The 24,338-nt window shown below is 42.0% G+C and overlaps 1 protein-coding gene across 17 annotated transcripts in view; it reads right to left on the reverse strand.

The window, feature by feature from the left end:
- Positions 1–24,063, reverse strand: part of Ncam1 (neural cell adhesion molecule 1) — a 293,603-nt gene extending 269,540 nt beyond the window's left edge. For all 17 annotated transcript variants that reach the window (XM_076925111.1, XM_076925106.1, XM_076925110.1 and 14 more), the window contains exon 1: positions 23,680–24,063. In XM_076925111.1, coding sequence (XP_076781226.1) covers positions 23,680–23,731 — 52 coding nt within the window. In that variant the 5' untranslated portion in view covers positions 23,732–24,063. The remainder of the gene's footprint in view (positions 1–23,679) is intronic.
- Positions 24,064–24,338: the final 275 nt, after the last annotated feature.

The raw sequence follows: 24,338 nt of genomic DNA on the forward strand, positions 1-24,338 counted from the left end.
AAGATGACTATATTTTGAAAAAGTGGTTATTTTTGTGTGTGTGCCAAGAGTCATCATAGCATGCTTGTAGTCCATAAATATAAATAAAATTATCTTAACTATAACCATAAAGATGTCATGCACATAAGCTGAACATTATTAAGAATTATGTGTATGGATTAATAAGTACTGGGATGAGAATAAACCTTCAAAGCTATCAGTAAATAAATGTTAATGCAATTAATGGTCTTACATGATTACAATGAAGGACCGAGACTCATCAAGGTTGAGACACGAAGCATTACTTCATTCCTTTTTATGACCAAATAATATTCCACTGTGTAGCTGTACCACATTCATGAATTGAAGTGCATTTAGGTTGTTCGGATTTCTGATTATGGTTAATAATGGTGCATTATGGTTACTGGGTAAGTTTTTACATGAACATGCTTTAATCTTGAAGAGAAGGAAGCTAGTGGCTCACCTAGTAACTCAGTTTCATGACTTCAGATAGTTTTCCAAAGAGGCATACCACCTTCTTCCCAAGCAGAAGTGTCTGAAGGTCTTAATGTTTCCACACTATTGTTCAAGGCTGTAATCTTTTTTGATTATTGCAGTCCTAGAGGACGTGAAGTAGTATCTCTCAGGGATTTAGTTTACTGTGTCCTTATTGCTTAGACGAAGCATCTTCTGAACTTTGACCTCTGGCCATTTAGATGCGAACTCTGAGCTTTTCGGGCATGCTGTGCTTGGGGAGGTACCTTTCTATTTCCACTTTGGTTCCTGTTTTAAATCATGAAAGGCGTTCCATTCTGTCAAAAATTTTACATGAATGTGGAAATGGCCACACACCCTTTCATAACAGCCTGTTACATACATTTTTCATATGAAAATATACAAGCTTTAAAATGTATGATGCATGTATGTATATGTCCATTAATATATAAATTATATACATATATATGTATATATATAATTTATAAGTATCTAAATCTATACTTATATACGGTAATGGAATGGAATCCAAGGTCCAAGTGCTCTATCATCAAGTTAAGTTCTCAGGCCCACCCTACATTTTTTTAAAGTTTCAAATTTAAATTAGTAACTATAAACTATATAAACTATGTCCGTTAAACAAGTCATGGGATACTACCGTCTTGGATTGAATTCCTTCACTAGATGCCAACACATCAAACCAAACCAGCATGAACTCACTCATGCTTAGTTCTACACAGTCCAAATGAGAAGGTAGAGAAGGCAGACTCCTGGAACAGACTTATGTTTCCAGAAAATGGGAGAACCAAGTCTCTGTGACAGAATCATAGCAAAATCCCTTCTAGTAACCTGAAGAAACCATTGTCAACCAAGAAGCTTTTTTATATGATTCTGATTCCTTGTTCCTATTTTATAAAACCCTCTCTTCTGTTACTACCAAAGGCAAACTCATTTTATATTGTAGAATGAATATTATTCCAGATTTATAAATTGAAGACAAAAATTAATTAGATCCACAACTAAATTAGTTGCAATATGACTTCTGTGATATCAGTAACAAAAACTATAGGGGAATGACATCAGTTAGGTATTTATTTGAAAACAAATTTATAATGAAACCTATCATAATCTTTCTGAACTGTAAGTATAAAGTATGTTTTTCCTGGACCATCCGAGTTTCTATACCCCTGGTTTTTCATATTCCTATAGAGCAATCTAAACACAGTCAAAATGTCTGTGAAGCACTCCATATACACCCAAATTAAACAGAATTGCCATAGGGATGGTATCACAGAAAGCAATTCAAATCACAGAAATGGCATCACCAAGGGATGTGTTATGGCTCTCAAATAACCCAAGTGGCCAAATCTGAAAGAGGATAATCACAAGGAGCTTCATGGGTAGTCTTCACCTATGCCTAAGCGAGAGTTTGTGGTAGAACATGCATATGACCTTGGAGTCAGTTAACTACCCTCTGCTAGCTAACAAAACCATTCAGAATGATGAGCTTTGTCTCTGTGATCACATACAAATTTTTTGTCAATATATATGTACACAGGTCATAACACACCCATTTCTAAAATTTAAATTGGTTAGAAACCCCATGGTCTATGTGAATCTCAAAGTACTAAAACTACAGACAGGATATTAAACATCTGAGATACAGAGGGCACACGATGGGCTTCAGAATCCACCGTGGCTAAGAAGTGGTGTCAGCTAGAACAAGTTAGAACACCCGAGGGATTCCTGGAGATGCGCTGTACAGAGAGGGAGAAAAGTGGTAAAATCGCTTGCCTATGGAACCTTAAAGGATGCCTGCATTGCCATCAAGAACATTTCTGTTTATTCTCGATGTTTACGCTTAGCCAATGAGTCCTAAAACACAATGATGTGAGAACGATGCTATCGTTATTAAGAGAATTTCAAATATATCATTTAAAATCAATTTGGGGAGCAAATTACATCGGCAAGACATTAAACAGATCACATTTTCTACAGAAATACTCACACATAATTTACTTAATTTTATATTGTGTCTCCCCTCCCTCCAATGGCAGCCACTTAAGTTTCCCACTTCTTGGTTCCTGTTCGGTTCTCCTGGCGTCTCCAATATTGTACACATTGCCAAATTTTCATTCCCTTTGCAGATGTGTAAAGAGAAAATGCTTACAGAAGTACAGCCATCTAAAAAAAGAGAAACTGCATCATGGACCCATGAGTCCCTTTGGTCTCCACCCCAGCGTCCTGGATGCTGGCACACCGGGACTATACCACATAAAACACAGCAGCCAAAAGGGACTCTTCTTCCAGCAAACAGTGCACTAATTCTCCAGCATTCAGCCTTTCCACTTGAATGGAATAAAAACTCTTTTGAGAACAACAATTACAATCCCCCCATTTTTTTTCCTCAGGCGTACTATTGGACTTCTTAATGCTCACACAATGCAAATAAAGGGAGCTTCCTTTCACAGAGTGATTAATATGCAAAGACCGCCTGCTTTTTTAGAAGGATGTGAAGAGCGACCAACAAGCTTTTCTAAACCCAGAGGTTTCTACAATTATTTCCACTGTTTATTTTTAAACAGAAGATTGCACAATATCACCAGGCACTTTAGCACTAATTTGCCAATATTTTGTAAACAATGGCAATTTAGAGTTTTAAACCTTTTTTTGTCATATTTAAAACTATGGTCAACTACTGAGCTAATGTATTAATTTTGCATGGGACAAGATTGTAGATTGTTTGCATGGGACAAGATTCAGTTATACCTTTTCTGTTTTTAGAAATGGAATTCACTTTTAAATTGCAAATAATCCACTTGGCATGAGCCGTTGGAAAATATGTGATTGGTATGATACATGTTATGTAACTTTGTAAGACCTGTGACTTTTCCAAATTACTTCATTCAGTATAAAACTATTTTAATAAAAAAAAATGAATAAAACTATTTCAATAAAGCAACACCATAAAGAACATTAAATATTTATTATACAACAGATCACATACGTATTTACTCATTAAAGATCCTTTTTAATCACAAATTTCATGAATAATTTCTACCAGAGCTTTTCTCTTTCATCTTTAAGGGTAGGGAGTGGGGTTCTAGGGTTTCTATTGCTGTGAAGAACCACCATGACCTTGAGAGCTTCTGTAACCCTCTCTTGTATCCTTGACTCTAAAGCCAGAGCCACTTGGCCAAAACTGCCAAGTTCTGCTGCTTGCTAGGACTGCAACATGACCCCGTGTTCACTTATATCTGCACCAGCCTTCTGATTTTAGTGGTTTCCTTCATTGGTTAAGCTTGGCTGTCCTGGCACTTGCTCTGTGGACCATATTGACCCCAAACTTGAAGGAGATCCTCCTGTCTCTGACTCCCAACTCCTGAGATTGAAGGTTTATGCCACCATGCCCAACCCTAAACATATTTTTTTTAATTCCTTTTCACAAGTTGGAAGCTTGGTGGGCTTGGGTCTTGCCCTGAGGACACCAATCCCTCTATTCCACTTAGTATCAGGTTTTTCTTTAAGCTTTTTATCTCCCTGAGCACTAGATTTGACTCCATGACTCTTCCTTTTCCCCACAAACTGCACATTTTGTGTTTTTTCCTTGTTCAGTTTGTTCCTTTTCATTATAGATCTGTATAACTGTGGCCACTAATAACCAAGCAGCACAGTCACTACTAGGCTGTCTGGAAACCTCCTCTGCCATACTGTTCATCCATAACTCTTCAATTTAGCCTCAGATATTTTAAACAAGGGTGAAAAGCAGCCACATTCTTCATCAGAATATTAGAACAGTCTCTAGGCCAATTCTTCCTCTCTGAAACTTCTTGAGCCAGGCCCCCACCATTCAAATCACCCCTAGCAGTGATGTCTTCCATATTCCTACTAATATGGCCCATTAAGTCCCCCCTAAAGCATTCAACTGCTTTTCTAATCAAAACTCCAAAATCCTCATACCTCCAAATAGAAGCATGATCAGTTCCTGGTACCAACTTCTGTCTTAGTTGGGGCTTCTATTGCTGTGAAGAGACACCGTGACCAAGGCAACTCTCATAAGGACAACATTACATTTGGGCTGGCTTATAGTTTGGAGGTTTAGTCCACAGTCATCATTGTGGGAAACATGGCAGACTTGGTGCTAGCGAGCTGAGAGTTCTACATCTAGATCAGGAGGCAGCAAGAAGAGAGAAGAAATTCAGCTTGGCTTGAGCATTTGAGACCTCCAAGTCACACCAGTGACAAAATTACTCCAATAGGCCACACCTCCTAATCCCTGTCAAGTAACACCACTCTTTACAAGCTTATGGGGGCATTTTTCATTTAAACCACCCACAGGGGTTATGTGATGGATGGATGGATGGATGGATGGATGGATGGATGGATGGATGGATGAATGGTAGTGGTGGTGTGTGTATGTGTGTGGTGTGTGAGTGTATGTGTATGATTTAGTGTGATGTGGTATGTGTGTGTATATATGGTGTGTGTGTGTGTGTGTGTGTGTGTGTGCGCGTGTGTTGCACACTCATGTCTGTGAGTGCAGGTGCATAGGTACAACAGTACTTGTGTGGAGGTGAGAGGCCTGTATGCCTCTGGGAGTTCTGTCTCCACTTCCTGTCCCACCTTAGGGGTTCTGGAATCGCAGATGTGAGCCACCATGCCTGGCCTTTATTTGGAGTACTAAGAATTGTAACTCAGGCTCTCATGTTTGTTACAGCACTTTACTCTCTGAACCATCGCCCCAGTCCCAGAGTCTTAAAATGAGTTCAAACCCATCAGACATGATCATTAGACCATTCATAAGGAAAGTTTCATTTTTCAATGGCCTCATCATTTGACTCTACTTCCAGTTCCCCATGAAGAAAACCCAATCAACCAGTTACCTGGCATTGCCAATTAATGTTTCAAACAAAGAATGATCAATGATTCAAATGTCTTACCTTAGATATGAGGGTTTTTTTAAACTAATGTATTAAGCATTAAAATGTAAATTTGATTTTATGTTCCTTTGTAAAATCTCTAGAAATAGTTTTCCTATACAAGAGGAAGATGTTCTTTACCACTTCAAGATGAATTTCAGTGAAGCTATTCCAAAACTATATTCAGATCAATATTAATCACTGGCAATGTCAACCTATCATGCCGACAGACCCAAATCCCAAGATGTGCACTCTATCTACAGAAAAGATCTACATAAACTCAAGATGGAGGTTAGCATCAGTTCAAGGGCACCATCAAAACAGCCAAGGCATCTTTGCTTTATGTGAAGCTCTGTCCACCGAATACAGCCAGCTATGCACCTACATTCTCAGGTGCACAGGTAGCAGTAGCAAATTCATCTCTAGATTCAATTTCTTCTCTTTCTTTGTACTTTTCCATTCTAAGTTAAAACATTTATTGTACTAATTTATTTGTTTTAGTCTATAGAAGATGATGACCCGTGAAAGCTAAATTAACAATAGCATTGTAAGTCTTCTCTGCCAAGCTAGTTAACACTGTACACATTTAACCTGTTTATCACAAACAAAAGATTTAATATTTGCAAATGACTGGATAGGATTGCCAGGATGGTTCAGCAAGTCTACCAAGCCTGACTACCTGAGTTCAATCCCCAGAACCCACACGAAAGAAAGAGAAAACCAACTACCTATGAATGTCCTTAGACCTCCACACACCTATGTGTGTGTGCACACACACACACACACACCACAATAAATAAATAGATGTAATATTAACACAGAAGCATAAGTTGTAAGATGATTGAAATATTTGAAATTCACCCTTCCTTAAGGTAGCTCCACCCACACACGTATTGTATTATTATGGATAAAGCAACAGGGATGTGTCTGTTTGGACATTCCTTTTAATGCTGTACAGGGTACAAAAGACACAGTTCAGAGAAATGTACTGCTTTGCCTCCCAGTGACTTTAGAAAAACCTACTCTAAATATTCCTAGAAAAATCAAATACGTGATTATGCGGCTTATTTATTTACATATAAACCACTTTTAAAGTCCTAAGTCAATTACCATGTGAAATGGTTTCCTCAAAAATGAATACCCAGAGTCTCGTTTGTCCATAAAGAAGCACAAACAATAAAAATACATTCTTTTTGTGAGACTGGAGAAAGAAGGATAGCCTTCATGCCCAGTTATCTTAATTAAGTCTGACTAGCAATTTAAATTCTGATTTCAAAGCCAATTTAGTTCAAAATGACCTCCAATCCTAATCTAGGGCAGCTAACCTACTTTCAAGCTATTATCTTCAAAGAACGCCACACACCATTACTCATTCTTTTCTCTCTTTCCCTTGTTTTGCTTTATTTATAACAGATATTTTATATAAAAAAAAAACAGACATTATGAGTAACTTGAAGCTCAATAGACAAAAGAAAAAATAATCTGAGAAATGAACAAGTGAGTTTTAATTATCTTTTCCCAACACTTCAGGGTCATCACATTTCCCTTCCACAGGAATGACACTACAGGGTAATCAGAGGCACTTTAGAATGTGGTCTGGAGTCTTCACAAACTTTCTAGCTGCACTCCATATTTACCTCCAACTCCCAGGCCAGCTGTGTGGATTGCAGAGCTATTCCGGGCATACTAGATCAGGAGAATGTCCCTATCAAGCCTACTACTGCCTAGCAAGTCTTAGAGGAGGCCATTTGTATGCAGAGGCATAAACTGCTCCTCTGGTTCACAGCACTGCTGCCAAGCCCATGGCTTTATATCCAAGAACTGTTGACTCTCAGGCCACCCTGGAGTCATCTGAGAACTTTAAGTTCATAAAAGTTCCTCAAAAGCCTATGGCTGGCCTTCATAGTTTGACCTACCAATCCCTTAAAGTTGCTTTCACAATCCTTTTTGGGGGTGTCTTTGAGACACCCCTAAACATATATCTTTTGCTTTAAGAATTCTGTTGGCTTCTTTTTATCTCACCAAATTTACACTAAAGCCTGTGGGATAAAAGATTTAAAAGCCTGCTTTGGCTTGTGGTGATTATGAACCAAGGCAGGCCTCCTCAAGCTTTTGCCACTAACTTCAATCTCCCAAATGTGCACGGCCATGAGCAACACACACACACACACACACACACACACACACACACACACACACAGAGAGAGAGAGAGAGAGAGAGAGAGAGAGAGAGAGAGAGAGACTTTTAAGTTATAGAAGGAAGCAGCCAAGTATCTCTTCTCCCATGACTCTCCATCCTAGTAGAAGTCTGCACTTTTATTGACTAGGGAAGTTACACCAGAGGGGCTAAGAGTTATTGATGAAACAATGTCCTGTATTTCAAAGAGGGGACTAACTAGAATCCTGAAGAAAATACACCCAGCACATTTCTTCCACTCAGAGAAAGACAGGTGTCTGACTGTTGGAATTTTTTAAACCAGGTAGGCCAAGAAGAAACCTAACATCCCAGGGGTCTCTGAACAACCACCCTGCAGCTTAAGCCACAGGTTTCCTCACATCATCGCAGTGGCTGACTCCTCATCACAGCAAAGGATTGTCAGCATGAATTGATACCTGAATCATGGAAGGAGTCACTAAGGCATAATGAACACAGGCTCGAGGACAAACTGATGAGATAGAAAGCAAAGGAAAGTTTCGCAATCCCTCAGCAATGCAAATGATTCTGCATCAAGAAAGATGAGAGGGTGCTATAGAACCCAAAAAGGTGAGTGGAATAGAAAGTTCCAGAAACAAACAAAAGGGGAAATGGAATAAAGAAATTTCTGACAAGACAGAGAATATTAAGAAAAATTAGAGATTTCATCTAACTTTTGAAAAAGAATAAAAAGAATAGAAACAAACAAACAAAAATGGAAGTAAATAATAGAGAAACCCTCAGGACTAGAGGGCATAAATTCCAAGATTAAAACTGTCCATGGAGAACCTATCTCAGCATGATGGTAAAACTTACATAAAAGTCCATTATTGAGAACTTTCAAACACAGCAGGCCAAAAGATCTTCCATGCTTTCGGAGAAAAAGTAAGTAAGTTATCAAACCTTTTAGCACTGTATTTATTTAATATTATTGTATTGGTATTTAATAGCATTCATCGTATATAGTATTATGTAGTATTATTAGTATGGGTATAGGAATCAGGTTAGTAACGAACATTGCTCGCACAACACTGAAAATTAGAAACGTGAAGCCTCACCTTCAAAATTCACAAGAAACACAATGCCCAACCTAGAAAATGATATACCAGGTAAATCTACATTAACTACAGGAAGCCTAGAACATCAACAGATTAAAGTGTAGTACAGAATCCCCAGAGGCAACAGAAGTAAACATGAATGTCTCAAGAAGAGACGTAGGCTAGAGCCTGAGAAGTTGAGAATAATTAGTGACAGACACATAGAAAAATAACCAAAGGAAAACCAAACCCATTACAAATTCATGGTAAAACATAAAGTTATATGAGAAAGAAAAGAAAACTTGTGGAGTTATTCAAGGCTCAACTGTGATAACGTTTATGTTGTCATAGCGATATAAACATTCAGTATTGGTTTAACCAAAAATAGGTATTTTGTGGTACAGAGGGGACAAGGAGAACGTGGAAATGGGACAGGCACGTAAGCACTAAGCTCCAACAGGGAAAAGGTAACAAATAATACTTAAACTGCAAGACTAGTGTCAGAATTAGGGTTTTACTGCTGTGAACAGAAACCATGACCAAGGCAACTCTTATAAAGGCAACGTTTAATTGGAGCTGGCTTACAGGTTCAGAGGTTCAGTGTAGTATCATCAAGGCAGGAACATGGCAGCATCTAGGCAGACATAGTACAGGAGAAGCTGAGAAATCTACATATTGTTCTGCAGGCAGACAGAAGACTGTCTTCCAGGCAGCTAGGATGAGGATCTTAAACCCCACGCCCACAGTGACACACTTACTCCAACACAGCCACACCTCCTAATAGTGCCACTCCCTGGGCCAAGCATATGCAAACCACCACAACTCGTAAAGTGTAAATATGGAGGTATACAAAGCAAGTACTTCAGAGGAGTCAAAAATAAGGAATGGGAGAGATGAGGTGTACAGAGGGAGTTAGGGCATGGATCTAATGTGTTCGATTCTAAATCTAATAGAACTATTCAAGTTTCAAAGCAATCCAGCCATATCACTTTGCTAAAAATATAAAATTAATTTCGATGAAGAAGAAAAATAACACCAAGTAAGCAATTCTAAGTAATGACTGGGTTGATGTTTTCATCTGAAATGTACTTATTATAACTCAGCAGAGGAATCTTGGCTGACCCACTAACCACTTTTGCTTTCTACTCCTGTGGTAAACAACATGGCCAAAAATTAAAATCAACTTGAAGAGGAAAGGGTTTACTTGGGTCTCGCATCCTCATCAGAGTTCATCACTGAGGGAAGTGAGGGTGGGAACTCAAGGCAGAGAACTGAACACAGGAGTGGAAGAAGAGGCCACGGAGGATCACTCCTTACATAGTTGGCTTGAGGGTTCCGGTTTAGCTATCTTTCTACACCACCTGGGACCATCTGCCCATGGCTGGCACTGCCCAGAGTGGGCTGGGTCCTCCCACATCAAGAAAATTCTCCATCGAATTGCCTCCAGGCTAATCTGATTCAAGCATTCCCTCAATTAAGGTCCCTTCTTCCTAGATGGCTATAACTTGTATTGAGTTGACAAAACTAACCAGCATGCCCACTCTCTCTTACTGCTACATATTTCAAACCAAGCTGAGAAACAGCTACATAACAAAGTATCTCTCAAATAATGAGCTATGAGATATCTCCTAAATCCTTGGGGCATGGACTATATCTGCATCACAAGCCAGTGTTCAGGTGAATAATTTTAATTGTAGTCTCTTCTCCACTCCCACCTCCCCCAACCTCCCGCAATTTGCAGTTCCAAAAGTCATGAATATTAAGGTCTAAATTTGCTTGGTCTTTTCAACTGTATAGAACAGTGGACTCACACCCACAACCCTGAACATCTAACTCACAGCTAAACACTGAAGACGCGTGTTCAAATGACTGAGCCCATGTGACTGACACCTGCTCCTTGTAAGGAACTGCAACTATTTCTTCCAAGAGGCGCAATATTATGGATATCTATTTATACTCTACTTTGCTGAATGTCCATCATTAATACCATGTTTTGCTATAGGCACTCTTTTGGCATTTTGTGACATGTGAGGCTTTTCATGTTCTATCCAAATAGGTTTTTTTTCATCTGTAATCTGTTTTTGCTACTTTTTCTAACCCTTTCTTTTTTTTCTTCAGGCTATCACATCTTTCTACCAGCAGTGTACACATCCCTAACAATTAACTTCCCTCAATTCAAATTCAAATCTCAGAGCCATTATAAATGAAGTAGTAGCTAGGAAATTAATTAAGAATAGATGGACTCTCTGAGTAAAGATTTAGAAGCTTCCCTGTGGGTCAAGTGCATATAATTTAATTCCTGGACTTTGGGATATCTATTTTGGCAAATCATTCTTCATCTTCTAGAGGAGTAAGGTTGGTTGCCAGACAAATGATTGCTAGACTAATGAAGTGTCACCAATATGATGTTCAGCAGGCACCATTATTTAAACAGCCAAGTTTTATGGATCCACCACCAAGACAAGTGAACAGATTTGACACTAAGCCTATTCAAATAGAAAGCAAAATATCCATACAGGAAGATTGTGCATTATATGTGTTGTATGCACATGTATGCATCTGTGTGAACACTGATAGCTGCACATAAGGAGACTGGAAGAGGACAGTAGGTGTCCTACATGATTGCTTTCCACCCTGAGACAGGTTCTCTTATTGAACCTGGTAAGAACCATTTTCCATTTAGGCTGGGACCAAGGAAGCCCCCAACCATCTTCCTGACTCTTTGTCCTTGCCACCTTGAGCACTGGAGACACAGGTGCACACAACCATGCCCAGCTTTCACATGGTTGGTGAGGACCTGGGCTCTGTTTCTCATTTTCATACAAGCAAACACTTCACCTACTGAGCCATCTCCCCAACCTTTATGTCTTTAAGTTCTGCTTTTCTCAAAGTCATCATCAGCTAAACTTTGCTTTTGAAGGAGGTAAGACAAGGAAGTAACCAACGACGGCATATCTGCCTCAACTAATACCTACGGCAATCCTAAGTTCTCAGGAAATGAAAACCAAATGGGGAAAAAATGTGACTTTAATTATAATCAATATCTACACCCAACACTAATTGCATATTCCTTCAGTGGGAACTTTAGCAAAAAGAAAGGAAGACAAAAAAAAAAAATGACCAAGCTCACTATGTAGCAGACAGTTCTATGAATTGCCTCATTTCCTCCTCACAATGTCCCCATTAGGTAAGCATCACTATCGCTGCCTCACGGGTAAATAAACGAAGTGTCAGAGGATTAACTAATACTCAGGGTCATGGAAAGGAGAAGAACCACAGTCTCAATGAAGGTTCTGAAACTAAAGACCCCTAGTATCCACCCAAAATAAAGAGCCTGCACTGGATGGCAACAGATCTCGAAGGCAGCCAGATTGTCACCTAAATATAATTCTGACAGAGTAGCGCCAGCTTAACATGTACTCGACAGCTTCTCTTCTAAGCAAAGCAAATATTCTGAAGTGAATGTGCTTTTTTATTAAATCAGAAAGAGTAGCCAATCATAACCCTTGCCACTCCTTTGCTGGTCTCATGTAAAAAACCAGACAAACAAAACAGAACACAAAGCTATCTAAGGCTAGGCGCAATAGTGCAGGCTGTAATTCCAGCACTGCAGAGGCTGAGGCAGGAGGATCTTGAATTTGAGGCCAGTTTAAACCTCAAAGTGAGACTCTGTCCCAAAACTATAAATAAATAAATAAATAAATAAATAAGAAAATTTCAAAACTTGCTATGTACAGTCAAAAGAGTTTTTTTTAAGTGGTTAAGAGCACTTGCTGCCCTAGTAGAGAACTTGGGTTTGCACAGCAGCTCTCAAATGACAGCTCCCAAATGCTGATATCTCCAGTCCCATGGGATTCCACACCTTCCTCTGACCTCAGTGGGTACCAGGCACACTCATGGTATACATACATACATGCAGGCAAAACACTCATATGCATACTAAAATAATAAAGAATAATAGCAGTTATGACTGTCAAAGGTGCCAATACAAGACTACAGAGCAACCATAACTAAAAACTGCTCTCTCATATCATCAACAACCGAAGCTGTGGGAATCCCTGACTTTGATAATTTTCAAAATTATGGATCTCTCCCTTTGTCCCTTGCAAAGAGGTTGTTCACCAATTTTTCCTCCCTGGCTCTGTCCTCTTGGTGCACAGTCAACCAGGGGACAATGATCCCAATATGACATCTTTGCCCCCAGTAGCACCACTACCACCAACACCAACAACACAGCCCCCACCCACCCCGTCACCTTTCCTAACAAGCGCCTTGGAGTCTTGGATATCATCTATGCCTTGGTCTTTGATTCCTAAGATCAAAATTTCTTAAATTCCTTGAAATTCTCCACTCAACTGAAATGGTGTTAATGTCACTGTGCTGCTCTCCAACAACTCCTCACTTTCTGCTTAGGACTCACCTCCCTCACACTTTTCAGGGAGCTATCTGTTCTACAACTGAACACAAAGCCCTACATTCTCATTCCAGAAAACTCAAGCACTGTGAAACGTAAGCTCTTCTCTTCCAGTCTTGATGAGAGAATATAATTAAGGTATTTTGGTTGTTTTACAAAGTCAGGATCATATCTCTATATAATATTCATTCCTAGTACCCCCTCACTGTGGGAATCATCTAATCTTATAGTTCATACTACTAGGATCTGGTTCCCTCCATATTGTTCAATATTCCTTTCTGGATTATTGACAGGACAGCATTCTGGATGCTAAACACTACATCAATATTTTAGGCTATGAGAAAGATTCCACAAAGTATTGATTGCGATCCATCATGTTTTCTGTCTATTGAAATCATAAAAGTAAGACTTCGGGCTTCATCCTCTCCTTAACTGTGCTTCATACAGATACCTCCCATGTCCAGACCAGCCCCACCCACCATCTCCCACCTCCAGCCCCTCCTTTAAGCTCTTCTCAACTACTACTTCCCAACCACTCCTGGTTCCCGGCCATTCCCATCTGGCTAGTGATGTGGTAAATTCTCCAAATTTTGCTCTGGATGCTTTCTGGTGTTTCCAGTTGTCTTTTTACTCCCACACAGACAAGCCTTCTGAAGTCAGGCTGGCATGGAGCTTTTTTTCCCTCTTTTCCCCCTCTGCCCTTCTGCCTCCCTTCTTGCTCTCTTCCTCCCCTGCAGATGACCAGCTGAGTACATGTTTGCTAAGTAGTCTGGTTGTCATTTCTTTTCCTTCACTCAAAGCCCACTAAGTCCCTACCCTGTACCTTCTAACTCTATGCTCTCTGCTGCAGATGGCTTCATCCTCTTGTGTGTCCTTTACCTTTCCTTCTGTGACAGTAGTTGTCAAAGTATGTTGACCTAAGTTACAATATGTTTTCCATCACAACCAGGTTACACACACACACACACACACACACACACACACACACACACACCAGAAACAAATGTTCTACCACACCAATTCTGTAAAATACTCTTTTCTAATCTAAGCCACCCTACTGTTGCCTTCCATTCTTCCTTCTTCTCTTCCTTTCTTACTTCTTTGTGTACAATAAAAAGCCAACATCACTACCCACAGCTTAGAAAATAATAAATTAAGATATTAGGATGATTAGGATGCCCAGAAGTTCCCTAAATCCCACAATATCCCAATTCCACATTTTATTAACAGTACTATAATAAGTTGTAGTACTTATTAAAAATAGACCTTAAATGATAATACACAGACTTGCTGGGCATTATGTCTGTAATCCTGACAACTTGGAAGCTTACATTTAAGGGCAATCTGAATTACAAAGTGAGATCCAGGCTAGCCTGGGGTAAAGAATGAGACCCTGAATTCCAAAATTAGAAGAATCCAGAAACCCTGTCCACCTCAGGCATCTTCCATCTCGGATATGATGGACCTCAGCATGGTTTCCTGATCTCCAACATCTCGCCCGTGCCCACCTCCTCTCTCCAAAGTCACTAAAATGCTCACTTTGCAAAACGAGCTGCTTTATAAGACATACCACAGTGGTTTTCCTCCATTAAGTATCCTTTCCTGTACAAACAAATGATAAAACCACCCTACTATAGTTCTTCTAACAAAGAGTCGAGTTGTAGAGTACTTTCATGTATAATGGGTTTCACACAGGTGGTCTTACTTTTGTCTCCTCAAATGACGACATTAGTGTTCAAAAGAGATAAATATCCATAATTTCACTTAGTCAGAACAATGTCAATTTTTAAACCATAATCTTTTGACTCTAAGCCTAAAAGTTTCCCTTCTCCATACTTGGGTCTTCCTATTAGACAAAGCCAAAAATTTCCTTAGACTTGCTGGCCAACCTCACACAGAGTCCTTTCCTATACCTGATCATCCTCCCAAACATGTTTGTTGTTCTTGTTTTGACTGTTACATCTTCAGGCAATTCATATTTCCTTAGTCTAGCATTTAGATTAATCTAGCATTAAGACTTCAATCTCTCTGTCTCTGTCTCTGTCTCTGTCTCTGTCTCTCTCTCTCTCTCTCTCTCTCTCTCTCTCTCTCTCTCACACACACACACACACACACACCCCTTAAATCACTCTTTATTACAGTTCTCTCTCCAGTCCCATCTACTTCCATGAGGTAACACATCTTCTTTGCACTATTGGCCCAAGGTCCCTAGAGGCTTGGATCACATTTTCTGTCTTCTACATTGTTTTTAGATATTAAAAGAAATCAAGGAGATTTCTGCCTATCTAAGTGGCTGTGGCCTGGCTCCTTAACTTAGGGACTTGCCACATAGCATCTTTCATAACTAAGGGAATTGAATTAGTACTTGCATTGTAACCACCTGGAAGCTTCTACAGAGCCAAAAACAGTACTCTCAATTTTGCTTTATTGTCTTCTTCCTCTCACTCTGAGCCATGCCCAAAGCAGTCGCAGTAAATTTTCTTTAGACAAACATTTTAGATAAAATCTCTTGGCTCAAGATGAACTAAACTGTTCAAAAGCACCTATTGATTATTTACTGTTTATTTAAGCTTACTAAAACCCAGTAGGTGGTGTGGGCATCAGGGGCTCAGTGTTGCAGATAGGGACACAGGCTGAGAAAAGCAACAACTTACCGAATGTCAATGTGTCTAGCAGATGTGCAAACCCCAGAGCTCTGCACAACGTCCCCTCTCAACAACTCCTCACTTTGGTGAGCCTCGGTCTGTGCAGAGCCACTGCAGGCAACTTTATTACTATATTTTCCAAGGCTACATGTTTTCAAGCTATCATTTAGAAGAGGAATAAATGCAGTCAACTTATAGAAACCATGGACCAGCCCCACCTCAATAAATAATGTTCTCGAGTTTCTGTTTCTTTCTTCTACTCTCTGGTCATACCCTGCCTCTCTTCCCCAAACCCAGCTATATATATTTTGCCCCAGTGATTTGATCTCTTTGAATTACCTCTTCTTCATGAAGACAAACTCATCTCTTAAGCAAAACTCCAGGGAGCTCCCAGGCAGAATTGATTGCTTCCTTTATTGTGGTCCCCAAAAGAGCCATGGCATCATATCTCTATGTGTAAGTTGGAAAGCTCTGGAAACAGAGGCATGTCCCTCTTGACTCTATAAACTGAAACCAGGCACAATCTCTAAACTTGTTTGACCTCAAGATGTTAAGAATTTTTATTAGATACGGGAATTTGCCTCTGCCTGTTGTTTTTCTTTGTTTGTCCAGTGAAGCAGGCCATAGGCCATGTCTTAAAATGAGAATGAATGCCATCTGTCTCTTCTATTTGACAGTTGTTTAAATGCTACCTTCATTTCTCTAACCATCCAATAAGTAGATTTTCTCTTCACAAGCTCCCAGTGTCCTGTCTCCTTCCTCAGCTTTTTGCAAATGTGTGTGAGTATTTTTCTTGTTTAACAGCTGCATTCCTCTTGAACTATTAGCCTAGGGCCTATGTTATCTGACCACTGTGCTTCCAATAAAGGCACAGAGCAAGCCCTTAGTAAATATTTACCAAACAAATGATGAGAAGGTGAAATGATATAATGGACCTATGAACCACATACTGATGATTAAGATATAATAATTGGTATTATGTGCCTTGTTATCTACTTTTAGCTACCTAAAACAAATTCTGCAGCCTCCTTCCCAAGTCACCTTTAGTTGGCAGAGCTACTTCCTGCCCAGCCATTAGGGTATTTAAGTCTGATTCATTTGAATAAGAATACCAATTACTCTATTTTATTGGAGTTGGTAATTTACAAAAATACCTGCAGTGAGAAATCATAGAATACCTTAGATCTCACTTCAGATCCTTGGGAAAATAAAGGTCAAGTAGCTTCTTTACAAAAATAACCTTGATTTTTATAAATGATTTTAAGCTTCAAAGCAATGGAACTTATGTAAGGTCCACTTTCAACAAACTGGAAGCATTCACCTATATTCCAAAGCAACTAAATTCAAACAGAAAAACAACAACAACAACAAACAGACCTAAACATAGCTGCAAAAGCAAGACCAGCGTTTTCCAGAGCCCTAAAAGCACATGAGTGCCTTCCTAGACCATGAAAGATGGGGACCTGGTAATGTCTTCTCATAGTCATTTGTTTTCTAAATCCTTGCAAAACAAAGGAGATTGTGAATTTTCTTGCAGAGGGTCAGAATTTTACATGGGCCTCGTGGCCCATGGAACCATATCCATCCTTGCACTGATGGCTGTCCATCTTATGATCAAATCATTTTTTTTCTCTAAAGCATCCCAATACAACAATGTCAGGACACTTAGCAATCATATCTCCGAATCTAGTTCTGACACTAACAAAGCCGCAGTCTCCTGATGCTCTTGTTAACATCTCCTGAAAAAACAGCACCATGCCTAAGTAAGTTTTTCTAGCTCCAGATACATCCATTTCCTCATGTAAATACTCATAACTCACATCCATCAAATTTCTGCGGTCTCTAAAATAGTCAGGACTCCAACACACAGGCATACTAAAATGTTAGTATGTCTATTTCACAGGGGAAGAAGTTGGAATTGGAACACAACACCATTCCAAAGTCAGACAGTTAGGAAGAGATATGGCTGAAGCTTCTACCTAGCTTAGGTACCTCTCCTCATCTCCAAGCCTGAGTATTCATAGCAGGCTTCCCTGACAGCAGAAATGACCTCATCGAACGCCAGTGTGGCTCACCACAGGGATGATGGTTAAAGTTTGGCACTTGGTAAACATACCCAATCCTCTGTTTAAGAGAATATGTAACAGGATCTCAAACAGTATGAAATTACCAGGAATGCTGTGAAATGATGAGGCAATCAGAAACCAATGGAGAAGGGGCAAAGCAAGGCTTTGTCTATGTTATCCCAGAAATTATACAAGATAAAAGAAAGAGGGATCTCAGACGTTGAGGCGTTTTTCAGCTCCCCGTCAAAAGGTGAGCATGTAGTGGGGTGCAGGTTAGACAGGAGGCTCTGAAGTCACATCAGCCACATGATTGGCTTTGCAATCAAGAAAGCATTACAAATATCAAGATGGAAGGAATGCATAACAGGTCCATTAAAATCTTCAATGCCCCATATATGAGATAAGTCCTTCAACAGCAGTCTCTTTCAGATCCCTGATTGCTTGGAAGCTAAATTATTACTACAGGGAGGGAGAAGTGTGTCGACCTAAGTGAGAATCAGCTAACCTGGTAAGCTGCCTGTAGACACGGCCTAATAGCATGTGAAATACAATGCATGGAAACCGCTTGAAAGGCCTCCATTTGGCACCCAGACCAACATCAAAAGGCACTGTTCCTGCTGAGCATCTGCAGCTGAAAGACAGGATTTCAACAGCACCAATCCAAAGGGCACAATGGAGGTGCTGCCAGTGCCAGATCGTTTACCATCCCTCTCTACATCAGCTTCAGGAGGTAATAACACAAAGGGCTGGAGGTGACAAGACCCACGACCTTCAGACTGACTTCTATATTCCAGTGTCCTACAGGAGCAAGCATATCTATCTACTCGTGTTGTCACAAACATTCTTGCTAAAAATCTTTTCTAATACTAAAATCTCCAGGCCTCGTAAAAGCTAATCATTAGGACTCGGAAGAGTCCTTGTAAAATTCCGTCCTTCCTATGAGGCTCCCTTTTCCAATACTGCTGAGACTTGGGGAGTATATTAACAAGCACACACAGTTCCCTCCTGGATTTTACTCAGAATTCTTCCTTTATAGCAAAACGTATCTGAGCCTTGGTCTTTTGACTCACAGCTAAAATGCACAATATTGATGATTCATGTTTCCAATTTTGTTTAATTCATCATGGAGCTTTTAGGATTACAAAAACACTGCTTGTAACCTGCTGCCTGCCGTTACTTTTAAAATTCCAGACATTCCTTACTCTATAGATTTGTTAGATGACCAAGCTCCGTTATGGAGTTTGCATTCAAATATTTATCTTGACACCACAAAAGCATTGTTTATACGTTCTACACCTTCAGCCGGACAGGAGAGTCTTTTGCACGAGCTTTTGTCTCCTCCCAAGCTCGACTGTTTCAGCAGATAGATGGGAACAGGTGCAGACCCTGTTCTCCCTCCCTGCTAATTCGTTCTGGTCTCTATCATCACAGAGCAACGACTGTCAGAGAGAGTTCAAATGTCCTTCAGCAACAGGTAGTCAGCCACTTATTTCCCACAAAGTCAAGAAAGACTGTAAAATATCTGGAGGTCTGCCAGCAGCACCGAAGCTACTTGCAATCTGGAGAAAGGCCATGATGTAAATGGGGGAGGGGGGAATTCATCAAACTAATACAAACACAGCTTTCATCATCTAAAAGAAAAATTAAGTGATTGCACCAAAAATCCCAAGGTCTATATCTCAAGCATTGCGAGGTTTACAAACGCTGCCTATAAGTTAAGAAACCGAGTTCTGGTGTGAAGAAAAACATCTGTCATGGTAAAGATTAGAGTCTGTCTGACAAAATGGTGCTATTTATTTTGAAAGGCAATTAAGACATTGTTCCCAGTGACAGGAAAATTTAGAGATTATTTACATTGAGTTATAGATTACCTATCAGAAGAATTCAATTAATGATAAGTATACTCTAAAGGGAATCACTTCAAAAGCTTTTAGAGGCTGGGCTCCCGTAGTTAACTTCTCCCTCACTGAAGTCTATAACCTTACCTTGTATGAATAACATGCCAACACCTTAATTTTTCTTGCATTGTGGGGTTTTTTATTGGGGGGAGATTTTTTGATATTTGCTTTGACGTTTTTGTATGTATTTATGTTTGTCATATATGTGGAGGTCAGAGGACAACTTGCAGGAGTCAGTCCTCTCTTCTATCATGTGAGTTCTGGGGATGCATTGCCTGATGACAAGTGCTGTACCTACTAGGCCATCTTGCTGGTTAAGGGCCTAGCTTCTTTAATTTTTGATCAAGTTTAGAGAACTACTTACCCATTAAAGGAACAAATCCTTGGTTTAACCAATGGCCACGGATAGACCTGGAAAAAGCTGCTTTACTAAGCCAAGCTCTGAGACACACCTTTCTGCTGTCTCCTGATACTGTTAAAACAAAAGGGATCTGGAGTGAAGGTGCCTAGAGAGAAGGCACCAAGTTTAATCTCTTGAAGGAAGCAGAAAGGTAGGGATGTTGTCAGTGCGGGATAAGCAAAAACTTAGCAGGGCACGGAGATCTTCAGGACTTCTGTAGTGGCAACAGCAAAACCATAAAGAAGCCAGTTTGGTAGCTCCTGGATGTACTATCAGTACTTGGGAAGCTGAAGCAAGAGGATTCTAAAATGGTTCAAGGCCAAGCTGGTCTAGATAGTGAGTTCTAAGCCATAAGGCTACATAAAGAGATACTGTCCCCCAAATAGACAAAAAACAGCATAACACCCACCAACTTAAATAAATGGAGGGCCATAGTTCCACAATTCTGGATTATAATCTCCATTTGACTTTAGTCTTGTTACATTTTAAGTGAATTCTAAATTAATCTCAATGTTATTTTAGCATGCTAAACTTTTACAGACAGCAACATGTTTTTGAAAAGGGTTGTGAGTGGTGAAAGGTCCTCCATATTAAGTATGGCTTTGTTAACAGTCCTTTAAATTTTGTCCAAATTTTACATTTCCCATTGTAAGTGAAAAACCAATGTAAAAAGAATAGAGGTCTTCATAATCACTCTCACGTTTTTGTGAAATGCATCTTTAATTGCTGAGCAAGAGATGAGGTATATGTTGTGTGTGTTGCCTTGTGTTCTAAATTTGTTCTTTGTTATGCCCGCTGTCATCTCGTTAGAAAAACAGTGCTGCCTATTCCTTAACTTTTGCAGGTTCGAATAGCAAAGGCCTAAAATTGTCAACTAAGCACGTGGTTTAAGCGTTCCCCGTCGTTCACATAATTCAGCCAGCATGCAACGAACGCTGCTTCCACGGGCTCAAATTTACTATGCAATCATGCAACCCGTCTTTTTATTTCTAAGGGGCAGAAAACACCTACAACATCTGATTCATTTGATATTCACTAGGATATTCATTAACGAGTGCTAGGGATAGCGTTCCTTATATGTTAAATTTTTATGCTCACCCAATAACAGAGTTTGAATTATACCATTGTCTGTGGATACCCTGCCGCATTTGCAGTCAGAGGAAGGGGAAAATTCATATATACATATTCTTCTTTTATATTCTTCCTAACCCTTTGGCTTGAATTCTCTATATTTTTTTAAGCTGGTGAAAACAATACTGTAATTGAAAATTCTCTTTGTAAAACCACTTTCTTTTGTTAAACAGGTCGGTATGTGCCTCTTTCTCTCTGCCTTCACGGTCCTCACTGTCCTCAATGTCTGGGCTTAGGGGCAGAATAGGGATTCTTTCGCTCTAGGGAACATTGGTCGGGATGCCAATCTTGCCTGAGCATCCGGTATCACATCACGCCACTGAAGGATTCCCTCCCTCAGTTTCCAACAGGATAAAAACACTGAGGGTTACACCCATCTCCATCATGGAGAAGACCACCAGGGGATCCTAAAAAGAGGCATCATGAAAGATTAGGTCTCCATTGTCATGCTGCTATCCAGAAAGAAGGTCTCAATAAACACACCCTAAGAGGAGGTCACCCACAGCACCACAGAGAAGGGCACGCCTCTGCCAGTACTGGGCTTGGTGGTGGCGAGGATCCATTTGGCACGCCCTGTCAAGACACGCCCTTGCCACACCCCACCACGCCCCTCCACCCCAGCCTCTAGTCCTTGGCCAGAGGGTCAGCGCAGGCGCATCTGCTCTCCCGGACACAGCTTGGGGGCTACTGTCTTCTGCACTCTCAGGCGAAGCGCTCCGGCGCAACTGTGCGCCATGGACACGGAGCCTCAATGCTCCAAGCCGCGGAGAAAGAGGCACGAGTGGGCGAGAATAAGCTAGCTGGACCAAGAGAAGTCCCAGGGCCTATCCTTCTCTTTTCTATGTCCTCGATAACTGCCGTGCAGCTAGGGGCAGTATCAGGGCGGGGTCTCTCCCGGCGGGAGGCGAGCGAGACCGTTAAGCTAGAACACCCGGAGACCATCCTGGCAGCTCGGGCGCCACCCGCGCCGCAATAAAAGCCTCTCGCGGCTTCCCGCCCAGCCAGCCTCGCTCTGATTGGTCGCCGATCAGAGTTGGCTGGAGGCGGTGGCCCAGCTCAGCTCTCCTGCTGCCCACGGAGGGGGGCGCGCTGGGTGCTCCCGGGGCCGCTCTGTGCGCTCCACACCCAAGGCTTAGAGATCTTGAACCAGTGCAGCCACACCAGGCAGAAGCGACAGCCACGCGCGGTCTCCTCTGGCTGGCCTGCTTTCAGCTGGTGCTTGGCAGCACACGCCCCCCGCCCCAGCTGTCGGCCCATCCCACCCGGCTCTCAGCTGCCCAGCGCCCTTTGCTTCCCCCTCTCTCAACCCACTGGGACGCCAAAGCACAAATCTTTGGGTGGGGTAGGGGCAGCAGCTGGAAGGGAGGGTGGGCACAAGGAAGAATTTTCCAGGGAAAGCCGAGATGGAAATAGCCAAAATGCAATGCGCCCCCTTCCCGGATGCTTAGGATCTCTGGGCGGTGGCACAGCCCCCGCCACCCGCGACAGCGTCGCTACAGTCTTTCTCCCGAGCTCCCCATTGTTCACACTTTGCCAGGATCAGGAATATCTCCCAGAGGAAGGAGAATGGGGAGAGGTGTCTTGGGCAGCTGGCTACCTGCCATTCTTCCCTGGCACCGTGCAACCCTGGGCTCTCGGTGCGTGTAAAGGCACACGCGCGCACACGCGCGCGCGCGCGCGCACACACACACACACACACACACACACACACACACACACACACACACACAGCCAGGCAGCCCCGATCACGCCCTCCTCGCCCTCCGCCCCTCTGCACTTCCTCCTGTCAAAACGCGGCGCTGGACCCTCCCATCCCTCCGTGCTCCCGGCCGAGGGCAGGCTTTGCAACTACCCAGCAATTTGGCAAATGAAAAACTAACGTCATTTGCACGGGGGTGCAGGAACGACCACAGGGCCCTGCGGTGCTGCCGGTGGTTGCCCCATTTTGCAAACCGTTATTCGGGGCGGGGAAGGGGTGGGGGAGTAAGCGAAGGCTGCAAGCCTTACTTTATCACAGCCCGGGACATAACGGTGGGGGTAAAGCTGCCCCAGCCTTATTGTTCACTCTTCTCGAAGCTTGACAAACCCCTGTAGGTGGAAGATGAGCCTGGGTGAGACACCACCCGAGCCGCGCATCCCCGCCACCCGCCTTCGGAAAGGGGAAAGCAGCGCTGCCCACCACGGCAGCATCCCGGTCCCCATACCCCTGTCCCACCTCCGCGGGCACACAAGTGGGAAGGGCGTGCGCGGCCGCCACGGAGCGGGGAGGCAGCCGCGTCCAGCGCCGTCCCGGAGGGCACGGGTTTGGCTGGCCAAGCAAGGACGATGCGATGCGCTCCCTTCTCAGCTCAGTGAAAATGCTGTCTTTGCCTTACACACAAAACCAGCCAAAAGAACCGGGCTTCTCGGGAAGAGGGAGGAAGGACAGGGGCAAGCGGTCAATTAACAAACCCGCTCTAGAATTTTTTAAAAAAATAAAACGAAATGAAATAAAAACGTACCTGCAGTTCCCAGGAAAAACAAAGTCCAGATGAGATCCTTAGTTTGCAGCATTGTAAACTGCCGGCTGGGAGGGATGTTCTGGCCGCGGTAAATTCAGTGCCTTCCCCTTGCAAGCGACTGTGGACGGCGGCGGAGCAATGGACCGAGGAGCAGACAATTGCCAGGCTGGGTATGATTATTTTTGCAGAATTGTTTCTTGCCAGCCACTGCCGAGCTGCGTTCACGCGCTGAGCGGAGAATGAGTGACAGTCTCAGCCTCAGCACACTCGCAACTCGGAGATCCCTGCGCTGGCCCGGGTTGGCTTTGATGGAACTGGGGATGCGAGCGACGGGCGGGGGGCGGAGGTGAGAACCTCACTGTGTCCTTCCACCACGCCGACCACAAATAGTTCCTAACATCCAGGAGGTAAGAGACAGGGGAGGCAGATGCGGCCGCCTGCAAAACGCGGCCTGGAATTACCAAAGGAGCCGGGCTCTTTCACACGGAGCCTTCCAGGCAGAGCTGGGATTTCTTCTTTTCACTCTTTTCTTTCATTCATGTCTTTGGAGATCCTTCTGCCCTCCAGCGTTCCTTAATCGGGAATTTGAACGTTTTTAATAATTAGGGGAAAAAGAATTTTAGATTCGGGTCGATTTTCAAAGTTGTGGACCCCCCTCC

Source organism: Arvicanthis niloticus, chromosome 26, assembly GCF_011762505.2.
Source record: "Arvicanthis niloticus isolate mArvNil1 chromosome 26, mArvNil1.pat.X, whole genome shotgun sequence".
In the NCBI taxonomy this organism is placed as follows: domain Eukaryota; kingdom Metazoa; phylum Chordata; class Mammalia; order Rodentia; family Muridae; genus Arvicanthis; species Arvicanthis niloticus.